A 22243-nucleotide genomic window follows, 5' to 3' on the forward strand; every position below is an offset into this window, starting at 1 on the left:
TAATATTCCAATTTTCCTTCTGGGGGCTTACTTGGCTTATGCTCTGGCTTTGGTTTGGAACTTCACAGAGAGACATGTTGAACTCAGAAGAACAATATTGAAAAGTGAAAAGTAAAAAAGACCGGATTAGATTGGAGACATATTTATAAGGAACTAATAAGACAAAATTGTTATGCATACAACTAAAGTAAATAAATACCAAAAAAAGGTTGAAATAATACCTTACTTATCAGATTGTATTTTTTATTAGTGAAAGGAGAGTAAAAGAAGTTAAACGATTAATCAAGACGTGGATATGGAAATTTTTGAAATGGTAGAAGAAAGCAAAAAGTAGAATATATTCAAATAAGGACTCTTGAAACATGGTGTACAAACGTTTAGACAGAAGTCATGGGAATATATATTGGTCAACCCTGCAAATAACATCTATTGATGTTAGAAGGAATAAAGTATTGATATTCATTTATTGAAAGGTTTCATAGTAAAGGAAAATTCAGAGAAAAGCATTCTGATGAAAATAAAGCATGAAGCACATTAGCTGAAAGTGAATAAAAAAAGGGTTGCCGTGATGGAGTAACCAAAAAACAATTAAGCAAAAAACTGCATATACATGCATACATGCTGGTTTGTTATGCATTCACGAAAGAGGAAATGTAGAGAAAAGTGATACCAAACGATAATGTCTTAGACGAAATTTCAGAACTGCAAATGTCATATCATTTCGTCTGTAAAGCAAGACTACTATATTTGTACATAAAACAAATGAAGTACATACCTGTCATGACTGGAAACGTTAATGGCTTGTAAGAATACGTTAATGTATGTGAAACGTCTTGTGGATGAAGAAACTGTGTTCGATCTGTACAAAAAGACAAATAAAAGTATGGTGCAGAAGAGAAACAATCTTCTAAGAGAAGGAACTTTGTTTGAATCTTCTAGGAGAAGGCACTCGTCTGGATTAGTTAAGTTAATAAAGTGGAAAAATAAAAAGAAATATATATGAATAGTACAATTAAATATTTTATCAAATGACGGATGCTTACAGCAGAAGAAATGTCAAAGAAGGTGGAAGATAAAGAAACATAATGAAGCAGTGCAATATGTCATATGAATAGACATTGAAATGAAATAGTTAAAAAGTATTATAAGGGATGTGTATGAAAAATGTTCTGGAAAGTTATATATTTAAATATATATAAAAAAAAATTAAAAAGCAGAGACATGATATGATTTGTGTCTGACAGTAATTAAATGCCACAGATTTACGTATATGGAAGAAGATATGGAGCAGGTATGAGTAAATAACTTAGGAGTTCTTCAAAATAAACCGACTAAAACATATACATATATCTAATATAATAATAAACAACTAAACTTCATACAAAACATACAGATTAGAAATCTGTTAAGAAATATTGTTTATAGATTGATCATAGCGGATGATAATAATCATTTATATTAAGAAGAACATTGACATCATTGCTTGCTTGTTGACCGTCAACCTCAAAAAGAATTAAATCTTTTTCCTCGAGTCCATGCACTTCACGAAAACGTTTCCATCCACTTCCTATCTTGACTGATCTAGGTCTAATCAACAACTTGCATTCAACTCGTGCCTTTGGACCGTAAAGAACAATGTGTGAGAACTGAGTGTTGGCAAAATATTGGCGTAAGTCTGAATTTAAGCCCTGGAAAAAAAATTAAAAATAATATGGAAAAAAATTACTTTTTTAGGTGTCAAGGTTAAAGAAAATAAATGATGGACAAAGAACATAAAAAAAATCACCAGAAAGCTTGATTTGCAGTTGTACTTAGAAAGCCGGAACTCAAAATGAATTAACTTGGTCCTTATGAGAGGAGCATTTGTTCTAACATGACTTAGGAATTTATGGACAGTTGATTCTGAACAATGATCGTAAAAGTGTATTTCAAAAACAGAATTCCCGATATGCCTTAAATAACATAGTTTCGGTGGTTTAATTTGATAAAAGTTTCTTATATCAACCCAGCCATCAGTAATTCGCGGACCATAGAAATTCATGTTGAAGGTAACATGGTGAGCATGGCCTTTTTTATCACAAATAGTCCAACGTGGTCCCAGTTCAATGCCTAATTGAATGACAAACAAACGATTGACGAACGCAAAATCCTTCATAAGAAAACCAACATAAAAACCGAATTAGTAAAGGATGTCGGAGAACAGTGATGGTAAATTTCTTATAATAAGCAAGTTCGCAAAAACCTGGTCTTCCATGAAAATAGTAAAGAATCCACCCTTCCATTTTGAGCCAAGTATGGATTGTTCACCAAGGATGCATTGCTTAGTTGTCATCTGTCAAATTGGAAAAATAAGTTTTTTTTGGGAAATATAAATTAAACGGACTCTAACAGTGTTGAACAAATTGTTGAACATGATGAAAATAACAGCTTCTAAGAACGTCTGTTTTAAAAAATGACAGAAAAATAATGAACAGAACCTAATATCAAAATCACTGCTTAAAAAAATCAGAGAAAGATGAAGAAAAAATATTATAAATACCACTGCTTATAGAAAGGTCTTTTTAGAAAAATGAAAGGAAGATGAAGATCAAAATGGATTATAAAAAAGGCTGCTTATAAAAACATGCATACAATATGGCGAGTTTGATGAACAGAAAATAATATAAAAACCTAAAAAAGGCTGCTTATAGACACGTCTGGTTAGAAAAATGAAACGAAGATGAAGATGAAAACCGAATATAAAAAATGCTGTTTGTAAAAACATGCATAGAATATGGCGAGAAAGAAATATGTTGAGAAGATATAGGAGATGAAGAGAAGTAGAGTTGATAAAAGGGTTTAACAGTCATACCTTTTTGTAATGAAGTGGAAGAGGAAGGCTTGTTATCGCAGTGTAATGGTGTTAATGTCAAGCAGAGAAGATAAGTTAATTACTTTGATCCTGCAAAAAAAATTAATGAAACAAATATATACCAGACAGTGGAAGAGTCTGGAGAATGAGATAAGTATGACACGGCATCAGACACTGCAATCATCATTCTCGTGAGAGGTGAAAAAAATAATGAGAAAAACGTTTCAAATTTCTAAACGTCTCTTGGAAAAATAAATGGTCATTAATTTAATCGGCTGGATGATTTGAAATAATGAAAGAGTGTTGCAGATGATCGAGGAGTTCAATCATCATTACCTCGAGCAGTGGAGTAATTAATGCGGGGAAACCTGATAGACTGCGTGATTTGAAATTAATAAAAAGGAATATTTATTGTAATATTAAAAAAAATGATTTTAACTAATTAAAAATATAAATATTGAGATGTTGCTCAGCAAATATATAATGATTCAAATTTAATGTCTTTTAATGACGTGTATGATTAAAATTATAATTGAAATACACATTAATATATATTTTGTTTAAAGTAATGATTTAAATGTAATAGTTTAAATTTATAAGAATATCATAAAAGCATTAATGTCTTTCATAAAAATGTACAAAACTCGTAAACATAAGAAAAAAAAAATATCATACAGACTAAATGTATAAAAGCAAACACATAGACTAATATATGTTATAAGTGCATACAAAATATAATTGACCTAAAAATATTCTTATATATAGATATATATATATATATATATATATATATATATATATATATATATATATATATATATATATATATATATATATATATATATAAAAGAAGATTAACAAAAAGACTATACAACATGTTATAACTTAAAACCAGACTAACGGATAAAACACTTTGATATGGTTGGTTGTTGTGTGTCCTTCAACTTCAAAAAAAACCTGACGATGATCATCTGCAGAAAGTTGATGAAGATTACAAAAACTTTTCCAGCCAGTTCCAATCTTAACACAATTACGTCTTATGATCAGTTTACATTCGACTTGTCCCCGTGGTCCGTGTAGAACAATAGATCTAAGACCACTGTTTTTTAAATAAGTGGCAAATTCTTTTTTCAAATACTGCAACAAAAAGGAGAAAATATCTTACTTATTCAGAATCCATGTAAATAAATAATCAAAGAAAAACAAACTAACCAAGTCGCTGGATCGACAGTAATATGTTGATAGTTGAACTTCAAAATGCTTTAAGTATGAAGTATGTAGAGGACGACGAATAGAAAGATGGTTGAAGAAGTTGGCTTTCAATGTTGAGTCGCAAACACGTTTAGAGACGTGTAGTTGGAAGGACGAATTTCCAAAATATTTGAAGACAACCAATTTGTCAGACTCATCTGCATAAAAAGATATTAAATCATTCCAGCCTTGGGTGATCATTGGAGTGTGAATATTCATGTTGTACGTAACAGTATGAACATTCCTTTCGTAATCAACAATGGTCCACTGTGAACCAAGGTCCTTCAAATTACGTATTATGAAGAGACGGTCGACGTACCCAAAATCCTTCAAAATAAGGAAGGTTAGAATAAAGAAATACAAACCAAAAATAAAAAGGAATGTGAATGAATAAAGAAAAAACCTGGTGTTTCAAAAACATAGTGACGAAACCACCAAGCATTTTGCCAGAAAGTATTGCTTGTTGTGTGCGCACGGATTCCATTGTTTCAGTAAATAGTGGGTATGAAGAATAATTGGAAGAGAAGATAATGGGTCAAACAAAAGAAATAAGTTTTGTCAGTATGTAGACGCCAATATATAGAAAGAGAAAACGAAAGGTCATTACTGTTGCAAATATATAGAAAGAGAAAAGGAAAAGTCATTCCTTTTGGTAGGGTCCGTACTTACACGTGAAGCGTGCATCAGAATTTATTCAATTATTTGTGAATTTAAAAGTGAAATAAAAGGACGACTTAAAAGAGAATAGGGTTGGATTATTTAAGTTAATAACGTGAAAAAATAAAAAGAAATATATATCAATAGTACAATGAAATATTTTATGAAATGACGGATGCTTAAAGCAGAAGAAATGTCGTGGAAGGTGGAAGATAAAGAAACATAATGAAGCGTGCATCACAATTTATTCAATTAATTGAGAATATAAAAGTGAAAAAAAAGAACGACTTAAAAGAGAATAGGGTTGAAATAATAAAAAAAATTTATGTGAAATAATAAAAAAAATTCAAAAAAATTAAACTTAACATGAAGCAATATCGAGAAAAGAAGAACAGAAGAATATGATCTGCAGAAAGCTCAGAAAAATAGATAAAGAATCGCCATACTCGATTTTTTGGTGGTTCAAAAAGATGTATGTGGTTGTACTCTTCATTTCAACCTTGTATATACCTGGAAAATAAGATGAACAAAACAAACCATGAGATCTTTGCAAAAAACATAGGGAACCATAACAAATAAATAAAAGGTTTCGACAAAAACAAATAAATCTGAAGAGAAGCGAGTCTTGATGTTGAACGTGTTTGTAGTCGTCATGTTGAAGACAAACCCATTCAAGGAAGATGACGAAGAGAAGAAGATGAACAGATGAAATTTAAGAAAGATATAAATAGCCTCGCCAGAGTCGAGTTTTTGCTGCTTTAAACAGAAGATTGTGCTTGTACTCTTCATTTGAAGGATTTAAACACTGAAAAATAAGATCAAGCAAAGAACCAATAGATATTTGAAAGAAACATAAACAAAAATACCAGTTAGGTTCAGAAACCAAAAAGTTAAGACATGAACAACAAAAATGGACAGATGAACGGGAAATCTCAGATGTCTGTGGTTGTACTCTTGATTTCAACCATTTATATAACTGAAAAATAAGATGAACAAAAAAAAAACATTAGATCTTTGTAAAAAAATTGAAGAAAAATACCAGTTAGGTTGAAAAACCAAAAAAATAAGATATCCACAACAAAAATGGACAGATGAACGGGAAATCTCAGGTGCATGTCTTTTTAACCTTGAGTTGAAGCCTGAAAACAAAACAAACATGATGAACAGAAGAAGATGAAACGATGAAATGTAAGAAAAATAGAAAAAACATCTCCATAATCTTATTTTTGGTGGAAAAAAAAGACGTCTGTGGTTGTAATCTTCATTTCAACCATTTATATACCTGAAAAATAAGATAAACAAAAAAAAAATTAGATCTTTGTAAACAAATTCAAGAAAAATAACAGTTAGGTTGAAAAACCCAAAAAATCAGATATCCACAACAAAAATGGACAGGTGAACGGGAAATCTCAGATGCATGTCTTTTTAACCTTGAGTTGAAGCCTGAAAAGAAAACAAACATGATGAACAGAGAAGATGAAACGATGAAATGTAAGAAAAATAGAAAAAACATCTCCATAATCGGTTTTTTGGTGGTTAAAAAAGATGTCTGTGGTTGTACTCTTGATTTCAACCATTTATATACCTGACAAATAAGATGAACAAAAGAAACCATCAGATCTTTGCAAAAAACATCAAGAAAAATACCAGTTAGCTTGACAAACCCAAAAAATTAAACATCAACAACAAAAATGGATAGATCAACGGGAAATCTGAGATGCATGTCTTTATAAGCGACAGTTGAAGCCTGTAAACAAACCAAACATGATCAACATAAGAAGATGAACAGATAAAATGTAAGAAAAATAAAAAGGAAGCATCTCCAGAATGGTTTTTTTGCTGGGTCGGTCCGAGAGAATGAGAAGATAGAGAAAGAAGAAAGAAGCCGCTGCCAGAGAGAATGAGAAAGATAGAGAAAGAAGAGAGAAGGCGGTCGCAGAGAAAATGAGGAAGAGAGAGAAAGCATTGGTGACAGCAGAAGCTGAGAAGACTCGGAAGAGAGAGAAAGAAAATTTAAACTTCAGCTTTTCAGAAGTTTTAGAATTTTTTTTAAAAATGTGAAAACGCTGAGAGACTGACACGTAAGCTATTATACCTTTTGTAGATAAAAATTTGAATTATGAAGAAGATCAGATATATTATTTAATGTAAAAACTTGCCTTTTGTTAGTTCAGAATTGTATATAGTATTAGATGCAATACGACACTAACTCCTGCAATATAACAAGGTTTAGTTACTTACTTTGTCCTTCAATTTATTATTAAAGTTCAATTTAATCCTTTTTATCAAAAGAAAGTTTAATTATACGTCTTCTAAATTTTAAGGATAGTTCAATTGTATGAGTCTCATTTAAAACAAAATTTATTCTTAATTTTCATAAAATTTGGAGTGGATGAAAGAAAAATGGTATGAAATTGAACTTTTAAGAAAATAAAATATCTAATTGTAACTTATAAACTAGAAGGATTTGTTGAAGCACTTTAACCATTATAACATCTAATTGAACTTTTTAATATAGAGGAACAAATTGAACATAGTAAATAAATAAAAAGATCCAAATAGTAATTAAACCATAGCATTAATCTATTAACAAAGCCACCCACCATCTGTTTGAGACAGATATAAATGATAGAGAAATATCGGAAAGATTGGTGATACATATTTTTGGGTATGCAATTTTCTGAAAATGGTTTTACTGTTCATTCTGTCTTTGTTTTTATTGTTGAAGGGATGAAGCTGAACAAGTTAAGAAAATTGTGAAGGGAGTTTTGACAGAGCTAGACAACACATCATTATCTATCACCCAATTTCCAGTTGGCTTAGAATCTCGTGTAAAAGAAGTGATTAGATTTATTGAAAATCAATCAAGCAAAGGTTGCAAGATAGGGATATGGGGAATGGGAGGATCAGGTAAGACAACAACAGCGAAAGCCATCTACAATCAAATTCGTCGTACATATCTCTATAGAAGTTTCATCGAAAACATTAGACAAGTTTGTGAACAGGACAGTAAAGAGTATATTCATTTGCAAGAACAACTTCTTTTAGATGTCCTAAAAACAGAAGTAAAGGTACATAGTACAGCAGCAGGGACCACTTTGATTGAGGAAAGACTTCGTGGAAAAAGCACACTCGTTGTACTTGATGATGTGACTAAGTTCGAGCAAGTGAATGCCTTATGTGGAAATCGTAAATGGATAAGCTCAGGAAGTGTGTTTATTGTTACATCTAGAGACATACGATTACTTCATTTACTTGAAGTTGGTTACATTTATAAAGTGGAGGAAATGAATGAAAATGAGTCTCTTGAGCTTTTTAGTTGGCATGCTTTTAGGGAAGTAACTCCGACAGATGACTTCATTGAACTCTCAAGAAATGTAGTTTCTTATTGTGGAGGACTACCTCTAGCTCTTGAAGTTCTTGGTTCTTACTTGCAGAAGAGAACCAAACAGGAGTGGAAAAGTGTATTATCAAAGCTAAGAATAATTCCCAATGATCAAGTTCAGAAGATATTGAGAATAAGCTTTGATGGTTTAGAGGATCAGATGGAAAGGGATATATTTCTTCACATTTGCTGTTTCTTTATTGGAAAAGAGAGAGGCTATGTTACGGAAATACTGAATGGCTGTGGACTGCATGCTGATATTGGAATAACAGTTCTTATAGAGCGTAGTCTGGTGAGAGTTGAAGAGAATAATAAACTTGGAATGCATGATTTGGTACGAGACATGGGAAGAGAGATTATTCGTCACAGTTCACCAAACAATCCTGGGAAGCGCAGCCGATTGTGGTTTCATGAGGATGTACTAGATGTATTGACAAATAATACTGTAAGAACTTTCTCTACATACAGATTTTAAACTTTCCTTTCCTTTCGTAAGAACGTTTTACTTTGACTATCATTTCCCTGCTAACAAACCTTTTTCATCTCAGGGAACAGAAGCCATTGAGGGATTGGCATTGAAATCGCATGGAATTGGTGGAGATTGCTTTGAAACAAATGCGCTTACCTTGTGTTTGGATGGAGCATTTTAACAATGCTTAGAAATTAAAATGCTTTGTATTTGAATTGCTTGTAATTAAATTCCATTCATTTTTTAAATAACTTGTTTGGATAAGGAAATTAAAATACCTTACATTTCAATTTCTTGTTTGGAAAAAAAAAATTGAATTTATTGTGAGATAAAATTTAATTTTAACAATATTTACTTTACGCTTAATTATGTTTTGAGTTCATGATAAATTTGGAAACATACTCGACAACTCAGATGGGTCGGGCAGACCCAACTACGCAACCGGATTGGTTAGACCCAATGACCCACCCGATGATCTAGAGGCCTGACGGCCCATACTGCACGATTGTGCTGTCAAGTTCGTCAATATGGCCCGGTCCAACCTGTCTAGGTCATTGGCCTAATGCTTTAGACGGGTCCGATGACCCGAACGGGCCCAACGATCAAGACCGGCTCGACGACCTGGACGGACCGAAGACCTGCACGGGCCCGATGACCTGGACAGGCCTGACGACCTGGACGAGCCCGACAATCCGGACGGGCCGAATACCCGGACGAGTCCGAATACTCAGACGGGTTCGACGACCTGGACGGGCCCGTACACCCAAACGAGTCCGAAGACCCGAACGGGTCCAACAACTAGGATGGGCCCGACGACTTGGACACGTCTAACGACCCGGACAGGCCCGACGACCTAGACGAGCCCGAGACTAGAACGGGCACCGACAACTCGTACGGGCCCTTTAAAACCATCAAGCCGGTCCGGATAGTCTGGCTCGTACGACTCGTCGGGCCCGTCTGGATCGTCGGGATCGTCCGTGTCATCGGGCCTGTCTAGGTCATCGTTCCTGTCCAGGTTGTTAGGCTTGTCCGAGTTGTCGGGCCTGTCCGGGTCGTCGGGCCTGTCTGGGTCGTCGCACCCGTCCAGGTTGTCAGGTCCGTCTAGGTTGTCGGGCCCGTCCAGGTCGTCAGGCTCGTCTGGGTTGTCGGGCTTGTCCGCATCGTCCCGCACTTCCGAGTCATCGGGCACGTCCGAGTCGTCGGGCTCATCCGGGTCGTCAGGCTTGTCCGCATCGTCCCGCACTTCCGAGTCATCGGGCTCGTCCGGGTTGTCTGGCACATCTAGGTCGTCAGGCATGTCCGGGTCATCGGGCCTGTCTGGATCGTCGGGTCCGTTTGGATCGTCAGACCTGTCTGGGTCATCAGGCACGTCCGAATCGTCTAGAATGTGAGGTTGAGTGAAAAGAATTTCCAATTCCACTTATTTTGAAGGTATTTGAATTTCTACTAATTTAGCTAATTGAAATCCTTCAAAAAAAATGCTTGATTTGAAATGCTTTTTAATTTCTCTATCCAAACAAAGCATTTCATTACAAAGAAATCTAAATTCTTCAAAAAAATGAATTGCTTCATTAAAATACTCTATCCAAACACACTCTTAAGGAAATGAAAAGATTGAAACTGTTGAAACTTGATTCTGTACAACTCACTGGGTCTTTTCGGCATCTTTCTAAGCAGTTGAGATGGATCTGTTGGCAAGGATTTCCTCTGAAATACATACCTGTAAACTTTTATCAAGGAAGTGTAGTTGTGATAAACTTAAAACACAGTAATCTTACACTAGTCTGGAAGGAAACTCAGGTATATATATATATTACATGCCAATACTAATTATTTATTGCCACTAGTCACAACAATTCATATTCCATTTTCTTCTCTGACTTCCGTATGAAAATGTTTGTTTTCTGTAGTTGTTGGAGTGGCTAAAAATCCTCAATCTTAGTCATTCCAAAAACTTGACCACCACCCCAGACTTTTCTAAGCTACCTAATCTTGAAAAGCTAATTCTCAAAGATTGTCCACGTTTGTGCAAGCTGCACCAGTCCATTGGAGATCTCTGCAAACTTCTGCTGCTAAATTTGAAGGACTGTACAAGCCTTCGCAATCTACCAAGGAGGACCTATAAGCTGAAATCTGTGAAAACTCTAATCCTCTCTGGTTGTTTGAAGATGGCCAAGTTGGATGAAGACATAATGCAGATGGAATCCTTGACAACTTTAATTGCAGAAAATATTGCTGTGAAACAAATTCCCTTTTCGATAGTAAGATCAAAGAGCATTGGATATATATCCCTGTGTGGACATAAAGGATTGTCACGTAATGTTTTTCCATCTATCATTTGGTCTTGGATGTCACCAAAAATAAATCCCCTATCCGGTATTTACCCATGTTGGAGCATGTCATCATCTCTAACCTCCATAGATGTGCAGAGTAACAATTTGGGTGATCTAGCATCAACGCTTACAAGCCTTTCAAAACTTCGTAGTGTTTTGCTGCATTGTGACACGGAGTTTCAGCTATCTAAAGAATTAAGAACAATTCTGGGTGATATATATGACGTAAGTTCTTTTAAATTAGATACAAGGTCAAATGAATCGCAGATAACAAACCATTCGTTGAGGCCTTATTTCATTGGAATAGGAAGCTACCATGAAGTCTTCAATACTCTAAACAAGAGCATATCAGAGGTTCTTTCTGTCAATTTTCTTTTGATATAATATTCATCTTTACAATTGATTAAGAGACATGGAATTATCTTGGTTAAAATATCTATAGGAGATCCAATGTGTGCTTCTAGAGTTAGTAATAAATTTTTTTTCTGGACACTATATTTTCTGTTTGCTCTGTTTTGTTAGGTTGTAAATTTACTGATAATTCTTTTCTAACGGAAGACCTGGTTGCTGGTTGTATCGTCAGTTTGATTTGGTAGAATTGACTACTGGTCTTCATTTTGTGCTGATTTACATCCTTTTGTAATATATATATATATATATATATATATATATATATATATATATATATATATATATATATATATATTACCCAAAATACTCAATAATGATATGAGTTTTCCTCCCTTCTTACTCCGGCACCTAAAAACTAAAGCTCTCTTATTTCTTTTTTCTGTTTTTCATCCTTTCTTTTACTGTCTTTGATTTTGTAACACTACCCAATGAAGCCTTTTAGCCTTACCTATAAAAGCCCACTTTGTATTACTTTGTAAACGTTTCATATATAAAGTCCATTTTTGCATAATTAGTTGACTATTCCTTATATAATGTCTCAATAAAATGGACTGAGTGAAAAGAAAAACAGATTAGTACATGCTTTTTTTCCCTTCTGCATTATATAATTACAACATGAAGTGTTTTTTCCTCCACATGCAATTGTACCCGATAAGTAACAAAATTTTAATCGAATTACACAAGAATCCCTACTTATGAATTTGTTCTCTATGTAATAATACATCAAGTTTTCCTTTCTGTAATTTGGTATTAACATACATCAGCTTATAAGCCAATTTGAATAGCATGATTAGGTCATGACTTTGGTTTTTGTATGTGGTACAGGGATTCGCTATCAATGAGTCTTGTGATGTTTGTCTTCCGGGTGACAACCGTCCACTTTGGTTGACTCATACAGGTGAAGGACATTCAGTGTTTTTCAAGGTGCCTGAGGATCGTAATTGTCTAATGAAAGGAATGTTTTTGTGTGTTGTTTATTCATCACCCCCTGAAAAAGTGGCAAATAAATGCCTTCTTAGTGTCTTGATAGTTAATTACACAAAGTGCACCATTCAAATATACAAACGAGACACAGTAATTTCTTTCAATGAAGAAGATTGGAAGGACATAACATCACAGCTAGGATTTGGTGACCAAGTGGAGATTTTCGTAACTTTTGGGCATGGATTGATTGTCATCAAGATGGCTATCTATCTGTTATATACTGAATCAACTGACATGCAAATGAATGCTTCTTTGGAACCAAAGGAAAATTCCCTCCTTAGATTCCTAAAGAGAATTCTAATATGTGACTTCTGGTGAGCCATATCTCTTTTTCAGGAACAAATCAGGATTCCTTGTGGAATGGAATTAAATCTTAGTTTCCTTTATTCACAAACCTCAACATCCTAATCATGCGAGTAGAAATTAAAATCTTCCCGCAACATTTTTACAGGCCAAGTTTCTAACTTCTGACAAATTTAATGATAAGGTGATAAGGTTTATCGATAGTACTGGGTAGACCTTGTTTTTTTTTAATGGGCGTGACAGAGTTTCAGTTTTCGCTTCCTGAGTTTCGAGACTCAATTTTGCTTTAACATATGGCTTCCTCACATAAGGGTATTTGATTCAAACGTAAAGTGAAATGAAATAAAAAATAAAATCAAGACATTAATGCCATAATCCAGAATGTAAAAGCTATTTTTCAAACTATGACTAAGACAAACAAAATGAAATATCAAGCAATAAATTATTGTTTAATCCACTACTAGATATATAATGTACACTAACACTAAAAAATTGTTATTAAATCATGAAAAATGTTATTAATAGAATTTAGTAACATTTTATCACATGTTACGTATTCCCCATGTTACTATTGATTTTTTGTAACATTTATACTTATTAATAGAGAAATTTACATAAATATTACTAAATATTTTAAGTAACATTTTTTTAATAAAAGTGTAACATTTTTAAAATGTTACTAAAAGATTATAGTAACATTTTTTTATAGAAAAGTGACATTATAAAAATGTTACTAGAAAGTTTTAGTAACTTTTTTTTAATAAAAAGGCTACATGTTAAAAATGTTACTAAAAATAACAAAAATTTTACACGTGATTGAGCAGGGCAGAAAATTTCACACGTGATTATAATAACAGATAGCAAGATAAATGAATATATACACACATGAAGCTATTTGATATATCCACAAATTCACAAGCTAGATACACGTTCACACAAACAAATATATTGATCACTTGAAAGTATTAGCATTTCAAGGAAAAAATCCAAAATTTTAAAATATGCTGAAGGACTATCATATTAGCCGATACATATTACATTTATGGGTTAAGTATCTTTTTAGTCCCTGAACTTTGGTCAAAAATTGGAATTCGTCCCTGGTCGAAACTTTGATAAATTTTGGTCCCCAAACTTTACAAATGAATGAATATAGTCCTTTTAACTCAATTACGTTGACTTTTTTCAACATGTCGAATGTGTTTCATGTTAATATTGGAGTTGTTTATGCCGTTTGACACATTCTCGACTCAATATTTACTGAGAAATCCATTCAAAATCTAAAAAAAAGTTAACAAAATTGAGTTAAAAGGACTATATTCATTCATTTTTTAAAGTTTAGGGACCAAAATTTATCAAAGTTTTGGCCAGGGACGAATTTCAATTTTGGGTCAAAATTCAGGGACTAAAAACATACTTAACCCTACATTTATTTAAGCAACCAAAGCTAAATGATCAGAATCCAGAAACCAAAAGATTAACCAAAAACATCTAAAAGAAAGGGGAGGATAACCCTAGAAAGAACAAACAAGTCCTTAATCTCCTATATGCAACAAGTGAACCCTTGTTTAGGCAAAGGCCTTCCACCTTTGGCACACGAAAGAACACAGCTAGAACCTGTTGAATAATAAAAAAGAAACAAAGCTCACGAACAATGCCAATTTCAATTTCAACCACATAAACCAACACAAAGGCACACTTATAAAGAGTGTGTGGACTCATTAAGTGGTTTTGAACTACTTTATACAACTTATTTAAATTTTAAAATTAACAAAGGTAAAGTCTATTCATGCAAGTTTAAAATAACTAAAGAAAGCTAAAAATTAACTCAAAACCAGAATTCTACAAGAAACTAAAAACTTCACTAATCAAGACCTAAAAAGGACTCTAAAAGTAGGCTAATACTAAGGACTGTATTAAAACAGAAAGTAAATAAGTAAAAAAATTATCTAAACAAGTTTTAATGGACTAAAAATAACTAAAAACTAACTCAAAAACTGATTCCTAATAGAACTCTAAAAATTCACAACTCAAATCTAAAAAATTCTACTAGAGCATATCTTCATAAAGCCCTCCCAAACTAAAAACTAACACCAGTACTAAGTAAACACAATACATGGCAACTACATAGATGCTCAATAATGTCAAGTACTAAACACAATACACAATAATAAGCACACATAAGAAAATCTCTAAAAGGATGTCAAGTTCAAAGCTCTAAAAGATTTAGACTAGAAAGTGAACCAACGTGTTAAACAACTGCATTGTGAATAGACTAGCATGTGACGTGAGAAACCAACATGAATCTTTTCACCAGAGTCACAAGAGCATCATACCTCAGTTTTTTATGTCATAGTTGATTGAGCTGGTTTTTCTTTAGAACCAATTGGAATCTTTTCACTAGGATAATGGATTCTACATGTTTTTCCCTCTCTGATAGTTCAGAAACAGTGTACATATAGGTTTATTCCTACAAAAGTAAAACATACACAAAAAATTGATTTAATCCAAACATATTTTGACTAGTACTCAGAAAGTGAAAGAAACAACGAAACAAAGCATAGGGGATTAGTACTGAACACTATATTAAAATATACAGGGCTGATTTCAAATATAAAATTTATTTGAATAAGCATAAGTAGTATCTGAAAGCTAATAGCTTGGACATAAGTGTGTGAAATGGAAAAAGAACTGTAAGTGGCTCTGCAATTTGTTTATCATAAAATCGAAAACATAAATACAGAGTTTAAGAAGAATGGTAAAAAATTTCAAGTCTTCCATGCAAATCCAAACAAAATATCTGCATATCCATCAAAATAATAAATCATAAATGCTACTGCCAACAAATTGTAGTAGAATGTAAAAGTCAAAGTAAAGCAAAAATGAAATTTGATTTGCCTGAGGATGGCAATTACTGTTATATGTATAATCTTAATAAAAATATAAAATCCTAGACAAAAGACTTCAATTTATCCAGACATTCCAGCCTTCTCTCTACTAGTTTCCACTTATCATGAACTTTAAGTATCATCTTATATCAATCTTAAATATTGGAAAAAAAATATATATGTAAAGCTGGAACATGCCTGATTTGAATTCCCCTTCATTTGAATCTTCCTCCACATAATCTTCCCTTATCTCCACGAGGCCCTCTTGTGCCAAATTAAACCACATTCATCTTGTGTCAATTGTTGTTCCCGGCACATCATCCCTAAACCAACTAACATCTTCACATTCATCTTCATCAATCACAGGTTGATACAAAAGTGGACTCTTTAATTCATCTCCCAAGTATTTTTCCAAATCATTATTCTCTAAATCTCCATATACATCAAACAAATCTCTAGGGGTAGTTTTAGTCACAACTTGCCAATTATCCCTTGGATCTTCTGTATAATATACTTGCTTTACTTGGGTTGCAAATACGAAAGGGTCACTTTTGTAAATCAACTTCCCAAAATGAACAAGTGTTAACCCAAAATGATCTTGCTTACTTTCAAACCAATCACATTTAAATAACACAAATTCAAAGTGTCCATAATAATCTAATTGTATTATATCTTTCCAAACTCCATAGTAGGTAACATTTTCTACTTCAGGATTTTCATCTTCTTTATTTCTAAACCTCACAGTAGATAAAGTAACCATTACTTCAAAGTTTTGTGTTTGTCTCTCACAACCCTCAATAATGAACTTGTAACCATTTATCACAAAAGTTGAAAATCTTCTAGCAACAGTATTAGGCCCTTTAGCCAACCATTTAACCTCCTCACTCACAACCAAATTTTTGACATGGTATTCAAACTAGAGATGTCAAAATGGGTTTCAACCCGTGAGCCAACCCGGCTCACCACGGGTTCGAGCCGGGTTGAGTTGAGAAAAATTCAACTTTTTTAAAAGTGGGTTGAACTCAACCCGGCTCACTTAACCCACGGGTTAAACGGGTTCGAGCCGGGTTGAAGGTGGGTTGGCCCACTTAACCCACCAACATTTTTTTACAATTTTCTTTTTATTTTTTTTAAATTTTCTTTTATTTTTTTTTTAATTATTTACTACTCCAATTATATTTGTTCACAATTTCATATTTTTAAATGCTAGAATGTTGCTTAATTATATTTGAATTATTTGAATGTTTAATTAATTTGATTGTCAAGTTATATATATGTTGATACTTTAATCTCTAACTATAATCTTTATAGTAAATTACTCAAGTAACCGTCTTATAAATAATTTTTTCTAAATTAGCATGAAAAAAATGTATAGTTTTTTTTATTTATATTTTGTTGAATAGCATGACAGAAAATTTGTAATATTAGTTATGCTTTCTTAGACTAATGGATACTTTCTTGGAAATAATTCTTCATATATTGGTGGTGAGCATGATCAAAACACTGGTTCTTGATTTTACTGTGATTGTCATCTCATGGGTTACTTAAAAGTTTATTTAAATATTTGAATAATAAAAAAATAATAATAATTTTTTTAGGTGGGTTGGTGAGCCAACCCACTTAACCCACCAACCCGTGGTGGGTTGAGCCGGGTTACAAAATTTCTGGCTCACCAGAAAGTGAGCCGGGTTGGGTTCACTCATTTTGAACCCGGCTCGTGGTGAGCCAACCCGTGTGAGCCGGGTTGGCTCACTTTGACATGTCTAATTCAAACCACTTGTGAAATGTAAGAGATTGATCTTTTGCCATATTCCAAGTTCTTGTTGAATTTTCATAAACATTACTAGAGAGGAATTCCTCATGTTCTCTACAAAAAAAAATTGAATAAGTTCACAAAATTTTGAAATCTCACACAAAAGACAAAAATATGAATATTTTCTTACTTGACAAATGACTTGGTGAGCTCACAATTAAACAAGACACAACGATGAGCTGGCTCCCACTCAAGAGGTTGCAAAGTAGTCATCACTCCATTACCTATTGGACCATCTAAATTCCTTGGCAGCTTGTTGAACTTTGTTTGCACATCATCTTTCAAATATCTTAAGCAAAATGTCAAACAATTATCCGCTAAATATCCCTCTGCAATTGAACCTTCTGGATAATTTCTATTACGCACATAAGATTTTAACCTATGAAGAAATCTACAAGAATATAAAACTATGATTAGGAATACAAGTGGAGGAAATAAATTTACCAAAAAAGATTTCCTTAGAAAAAGAATTACCTTTCAATTGGATACATCCATCGGTAATGTACAGGCCCGGCAATTCTAGCCTCATATGCTAGATGTATGGATAGATGAACCATTATGACAAAAAAAGATGGAGGAAAAATCCTCTCTAATTCACATAGAATTAATGCAATTTCTACATCCAATGATTCAAAATCTTCAACTATGATGACTTTAGAACATAACATTTTGAAGAAAGAACTTAACTTCATTAGAACTCTCGCAACTTCCTTTGGCAACACTTTTCGAATAGCTACTTTTAGCAAGTCTTACATCAATATATGAAAATCATGACTTTTTAGTCCAAGAATATTGTGTTGTTCAAGATTAACACATCTAGAAACATTGGAACCATAACTTTCTAGAACTTTCACTTCTTTTAAAACACGACAAAAGATGCCTTTTTCTTTTAATGAAAGTGAAAATCTTGCATGTGGAAGGACTACCTTGTTTGGTCCTATATTTATAGGATGAAGGTCTTTCCTTATACCCATCTCAACCAAGTCAAGTCGGGCTTTGAGATGCTCCTTTGGTTTCCTTTCTATATTTAGTATTGTTCTTATTACATTTTCACATATATTCTTTTCAATATGCATCACATCAAGATTGTGACGAAGCAAATTAGTCTTCCAATATGGCAAGTTAAAGAATATACTCAATTTTGACCAAGGATCACCCTTCTTTCTTTTCTGTTTTTTTAGCATTGCCAAATGAATTTTTTCTATCACCTAATATATCCAATATGTTAGACCCTGCTAACGGAGTAGGTGCTCCTCTCAATTCTTGGATACCATCAAAACATTTTTTATCCTTTCGCCACCTATGTTTTAAGTCTAACCACCTTTGATGACACATATAACACATCTTTTTACTATTGTTTAAGTACCTTGAGCATGTGTGGTAGTTACATACAGGACATGCCAATTTTCCACTTATAGTCCAACCTGATAACATAGAATAAGCAGGCAAGTCATTAATAGTCCAAAGTAATGCAACATGTGCCTGGAAAAATTCTTTATTAGAAGCATCATAAGTTTCAAACCCTTTCTCCCACAACTCCTTCAACTCGTCAATACGAGGTTCCAAATAAACATCAATACTACTTTTAGGGGAAGAAGGACCAGGAATTAGTAGTAACAACATCAAGTAAGGTTGTTTCATACAATCCCATGGAGCTAAATTATATGTCATCATAACTACAGGCCAAATACTATGTCCTTTGGCCATCATCTTAAATGGAGTAAATCCATCACTTGCTAACCCAAGCCTCACATTTCGAGGATCTGATGCAAAGTTAGGATGGAGAGAATCGAAGGTTTTCCAAGCAAGTGAATCAGCTGGGTGTCTTAGCTTTCCATCTTTGGTGCGGCCTTCATCATGCCATTTCATTGATTTAGCAGTTTTTGATGACATGAATAGCCTTTTGATCCTTTGTTTTAAAGGAAGGTACCTCAAAACTTTGGCTGGAATTGGAAGTGAAGCTACCTTAGAAGAAACTTTTCTTCTAAATCTTTGATGTTTCATTTCTTTATATCTAGAAGCATGACATTTAGGACATCTAACTTCATTCTCATACTCCTTTCGAAATAAGACACAATCATTAGGACAAGAATCAATTTTTTCATAACTAAAACCTAAGTCCTTAATGATCAACTTGCAATCTTGATACGATGATGGCAAACAAGAGTTTTCAGGAAGTAACTCTTCTAAAACTTTTAGCAACATATCAAATGACACATTGCTCCATCCATGGAGATTCTTAATATGTAGCAATCGAACAATGATTGATAACTTGGAGAAATTTTTACTTCCAGGATATACTTCTTGGTGAGCATCACGTATTAACTTGGAAAACCTAGTTGTTTCAGTGTCAAACTCACCATTATCTTCATCTATAGTGTCATCAAAATCATTTTCTCCTAAATTTGGGGGCATCATGAACGTTTCCTCTAACAAACTATCCAAATCATTATGCATACTAAATTTCTCTCGTTCATCACTGTACATCTTATTTGAAGAGCCAGATTCTCCATGAAAAACCCACTTTGTATAGTTTCTATCAAATCCGACACACATTAAATGCTCATGCACTTCCTTTCGACTACCCTAACTACAATTGTTACACTCCTTGCAAGGACATAGAATTTGATCTCCTTGAGCACTATTCTCAAATGCGAAATTTAGAAAAAAATCCAATCCATCCAAATACCTAGTAGATGATCTAGGTGCTACCATCCACTTTTTTTCCATGTTTATATATTCTTAGATCGCCCTGTATGGCTTGAATCCATCAATTACCTAAATGAAAATGATACGAAAATAAAACTGAGAAGGTTATATACAAACATCGTTTAGGTAAAGCTCGTGGTTTAACAAATTTGTAGAAGCTAAAGATAATATAGTAAAAGATACAACAATTGAACAAAACAGAAGTAATAGGTGAATAAAGAGAAAAATTTAACTTTTGTAATGTATCTATCAAACGGTTAATAAAGAGAAGAAAAAAAACGAAGGATGTAATAATGTTTACATATCCAAAAGAAAATGGATAATACAAACATCATGAGGGATGAAGGATTAACAAAACATTAATAGCAAAACATTCATTTGTCTTATACCATTCCCTTAATTTTCTTTAAAGTATGTGATTGTGAAGATATCAGATGCAAACATGGTTGAGTAAACAGGGCATTGGACAGTCCATAAACTAAGGAAATCAAATAAGTGCAATGATACTCTATCAGCTTATGCAGTTATAGCAGTGAGAGCATAATTTAGGAAAACTCGAAAAACTCAATGGATGCTATATTCATATAAGGATTACCTTGTACCAAGTCAAGGGTTGATTTATAGGCAAATCAGATTGTGAATTCCACTATCCAGAACTTCCACTTGATGGACCTAAATCTTCATATTTAAGGCCAACCTGAATTTACAAAAATATAGATGGTGTATTTGGTCTATGCATGACTTCATTAAAGAAAGGAAAACTGAAGTTCAATTTACTAGTTCTACTGTATCTGTTCAGTTAATTGAACAAAACTCAAAATGGGAAAGAAAATAAGTGGCTTTAGTTAAGCTGAGACTAACCTAATATGTCTACTGTTGGGAGGAGAGATCAACTGTGCTTCCATTCTTCAAACCTTTCAATATCACTAGACCAGTAATCCCCGCACCCCATGTGTCAAAAAATGCTCCATAGTTCTGATGGTAAAGTGAAATGATGTGAGGAAGGATTAACAAGCCAATGCATATATAAACCAATATTTCCTCAGCCTTCTATTCTTATATACAACATAAGAAGTAAAGCCAAACCTGAAGTCCCACTGTTAAACTCAGGAGATCAATTATGTTCTTCCCAGCAACTAGTTTGATGGGGATGTCTACTGCAACCTTAGCTTTGTTACTATTGCCACATCCACTCACTAAAAAAGTTGTCCATAATGTCACATATAAGTATTATTGGATAGATCAAGGAATATTTTACGATGTAGTGAAATAAAAACATTGTCATCAGATGTCGTTGTTTTTAATTTCATTTTACGTGCAAGCTTTCCATTTATGAAAGCATGTAGAGCTTGACTAAGTGACTCAATGTGAAGGACAATTTGAGAACCAACATCATCTTCAATATCAATACTGCAGAAAAATACTGCAGAAAACGAATAATACCATGAGGGATGAAGGATTAACAAAACATTCATAGCATAACCATAACCATAAGTTTTCCTAGAGAAAGCTAGGGAATGGAATAATGAGACAGAATAGAAGATGATACCTTATAACGATGGTAATGGTCATCAACAATGTCACCATTACTTCCATCAGTGACAATTCCTGAAATGTACAACCATATATACCATTGGATTTTTTTCCCCAATATAAACAATAAATGTTTTAGAAAATAATGAGTAAGAAATGTGAGCCTAGCTTGTGAGAGAAAACATCCCAGTTATCTAGCCCCTTTCCATCAACTAAGTAAGTTTCTTCAATCTGCGAAATCGTTCATTGTTTGGCAAAATCACTGGAGAAAATAAGAAGAATAACCAATCACAGTGTTTCATAGAGAAAGAACCTGAAACGAAGAAGATGCAGTTCCGAAAAGAAAGTTTGGTGGAAATGGAGATGAAGATGAATCCTCTTTGAGAGACAAACCTAACCTTCTAATGTATGAAATGGAGAAGAAACTAACCTTTTTATGGAAGCTATGCAAAAATCTAACTTCCTTCTAATCCGAACTCCAGTGCAGCGGTGCGGCAGTGAGGCGCGGTGCTAGAATGTTGATGTGGAGCGTAGGGTTTAGAACAAAGAACGAAGAGAAAGAGGGAAAAGAAAAAAAAAGTAGAGGAAAAAAATAAAATAAAAATTATTTGTTTGTATTTATTTATTGAGGTCTAAAATAAAACTAAAGACATTTTCTG

The 22243-nt window shown here is 33.4% G+C and overlaps 1 protein-coding gene, 3 long non-coding RNA genes and 1 pseudogene across 5 annotated transcripts in view; 1 reads left to right on the forward strand and 4 right to left on the reverse strand.

The window, feature by feature from the left end:
- LOC114165309 (disease resistance protein RPV1-like) overlaps nt 1-12789 on the forward strand; it is a 29398-nt gene extending 16609 nt beyond the window's left edge. The window contains exons 2-6 of the mRNA XM_085668311.1: nt 7488-8589; nt 8693-8759; nt 10205-10413; nt 10524-11300; nt 12183-12789. Of these exons, the coding sequence (XP_085524437.1) occupies nt 7488-8589; nt 8693-8759; nt 10205-10413; nt 10524-11300; nt 12183-12659 (2632 nt within the window). The 3' untranslated portion in view covers nt 12660-12789. The remainder of the gene's footprint in view (nt 1-7487; nt 8590-8692; nt 8760-10204; nt 10414-10523; nt 11301-12182) is intronic.
- LOC146882304 (uncharacterized) lies at nt 1357-2327 on the reverse strand. Its single transcript, XR_014985456.1, has 3 exons — nt 2243-2327; nt 1787-2149; nt 1357-1688 (listed from the first exon to the last, which is right to left on the reverse strand). It is a non-coding gene; the product is annotated as an uncharacterized LOC146882304 (long non-coding RNA).
- Nucleotides 3687-4875, reverse strand: LOC146882305 (uncharacterized). The gene is made up of 3 exons (XR_014985455.1): nt 4506-4875; nt 4064-4429; nt 3687-3988 (listed from the first exon to the last, which is right to left on the reverse strand). It is a non-coding gene; the product is annotated as an uncharacterized LOC146882305 (long non-coding RNA).
- Nucleotides 12790-14008: 1219 nt separating the features above from the next.
- LOC146882306 (uncharacterized) lies at nt 14009-21704 on the reverse strand. The gene is made up of 3 exons (XR_014985315.1): nt 21601-21704; nt 14978-15111; nt 14009-14258 (listed from the first exon to the last, which is right to left on the reverse strand). It is a non-coding gene; the product is annotated as an uncharacterized LOC146882306 (long non-coding RNA).
- LOC146882307 (uncharacterized) lies at nt 15730-21249 on the reverse strand (annotated as a pseudogene). Its single transcript, XR_014985314.1, has 7 exons — nt 21138-21249; nt 20913-21026; nt 20647-20748; nt 17817-20120; nt 17473-17733; nt 17291-17396; nt 15730-16436 (listed from the first exon to the last, which is right to left on the reverse strand). The product of XR_014985314.1 is annotated as an uncharacterized LOC146882307 (transcript).
- Nucleotides 21705-22243: the final 539 nt, after the last annotated feature.

The sequence above is a fragment of the Vigna unguiculata genome, chromosome 10 (assembly GCF_037176805.1).
Source record: "Vigna unguiculata cultivar grain cowpea cultivar isolate G323 ecotype 2 chromosome 10, ASM3717680v1, whole genome shotgun sequence".
Classification (NCBI taxonomy): domain Eukaryota; kingdom Viridiplantae; phylum Streptophyta; class Magnoliopsida; order Fabales; family Fabaceae; genus Vigna; species Vigna unguiculata.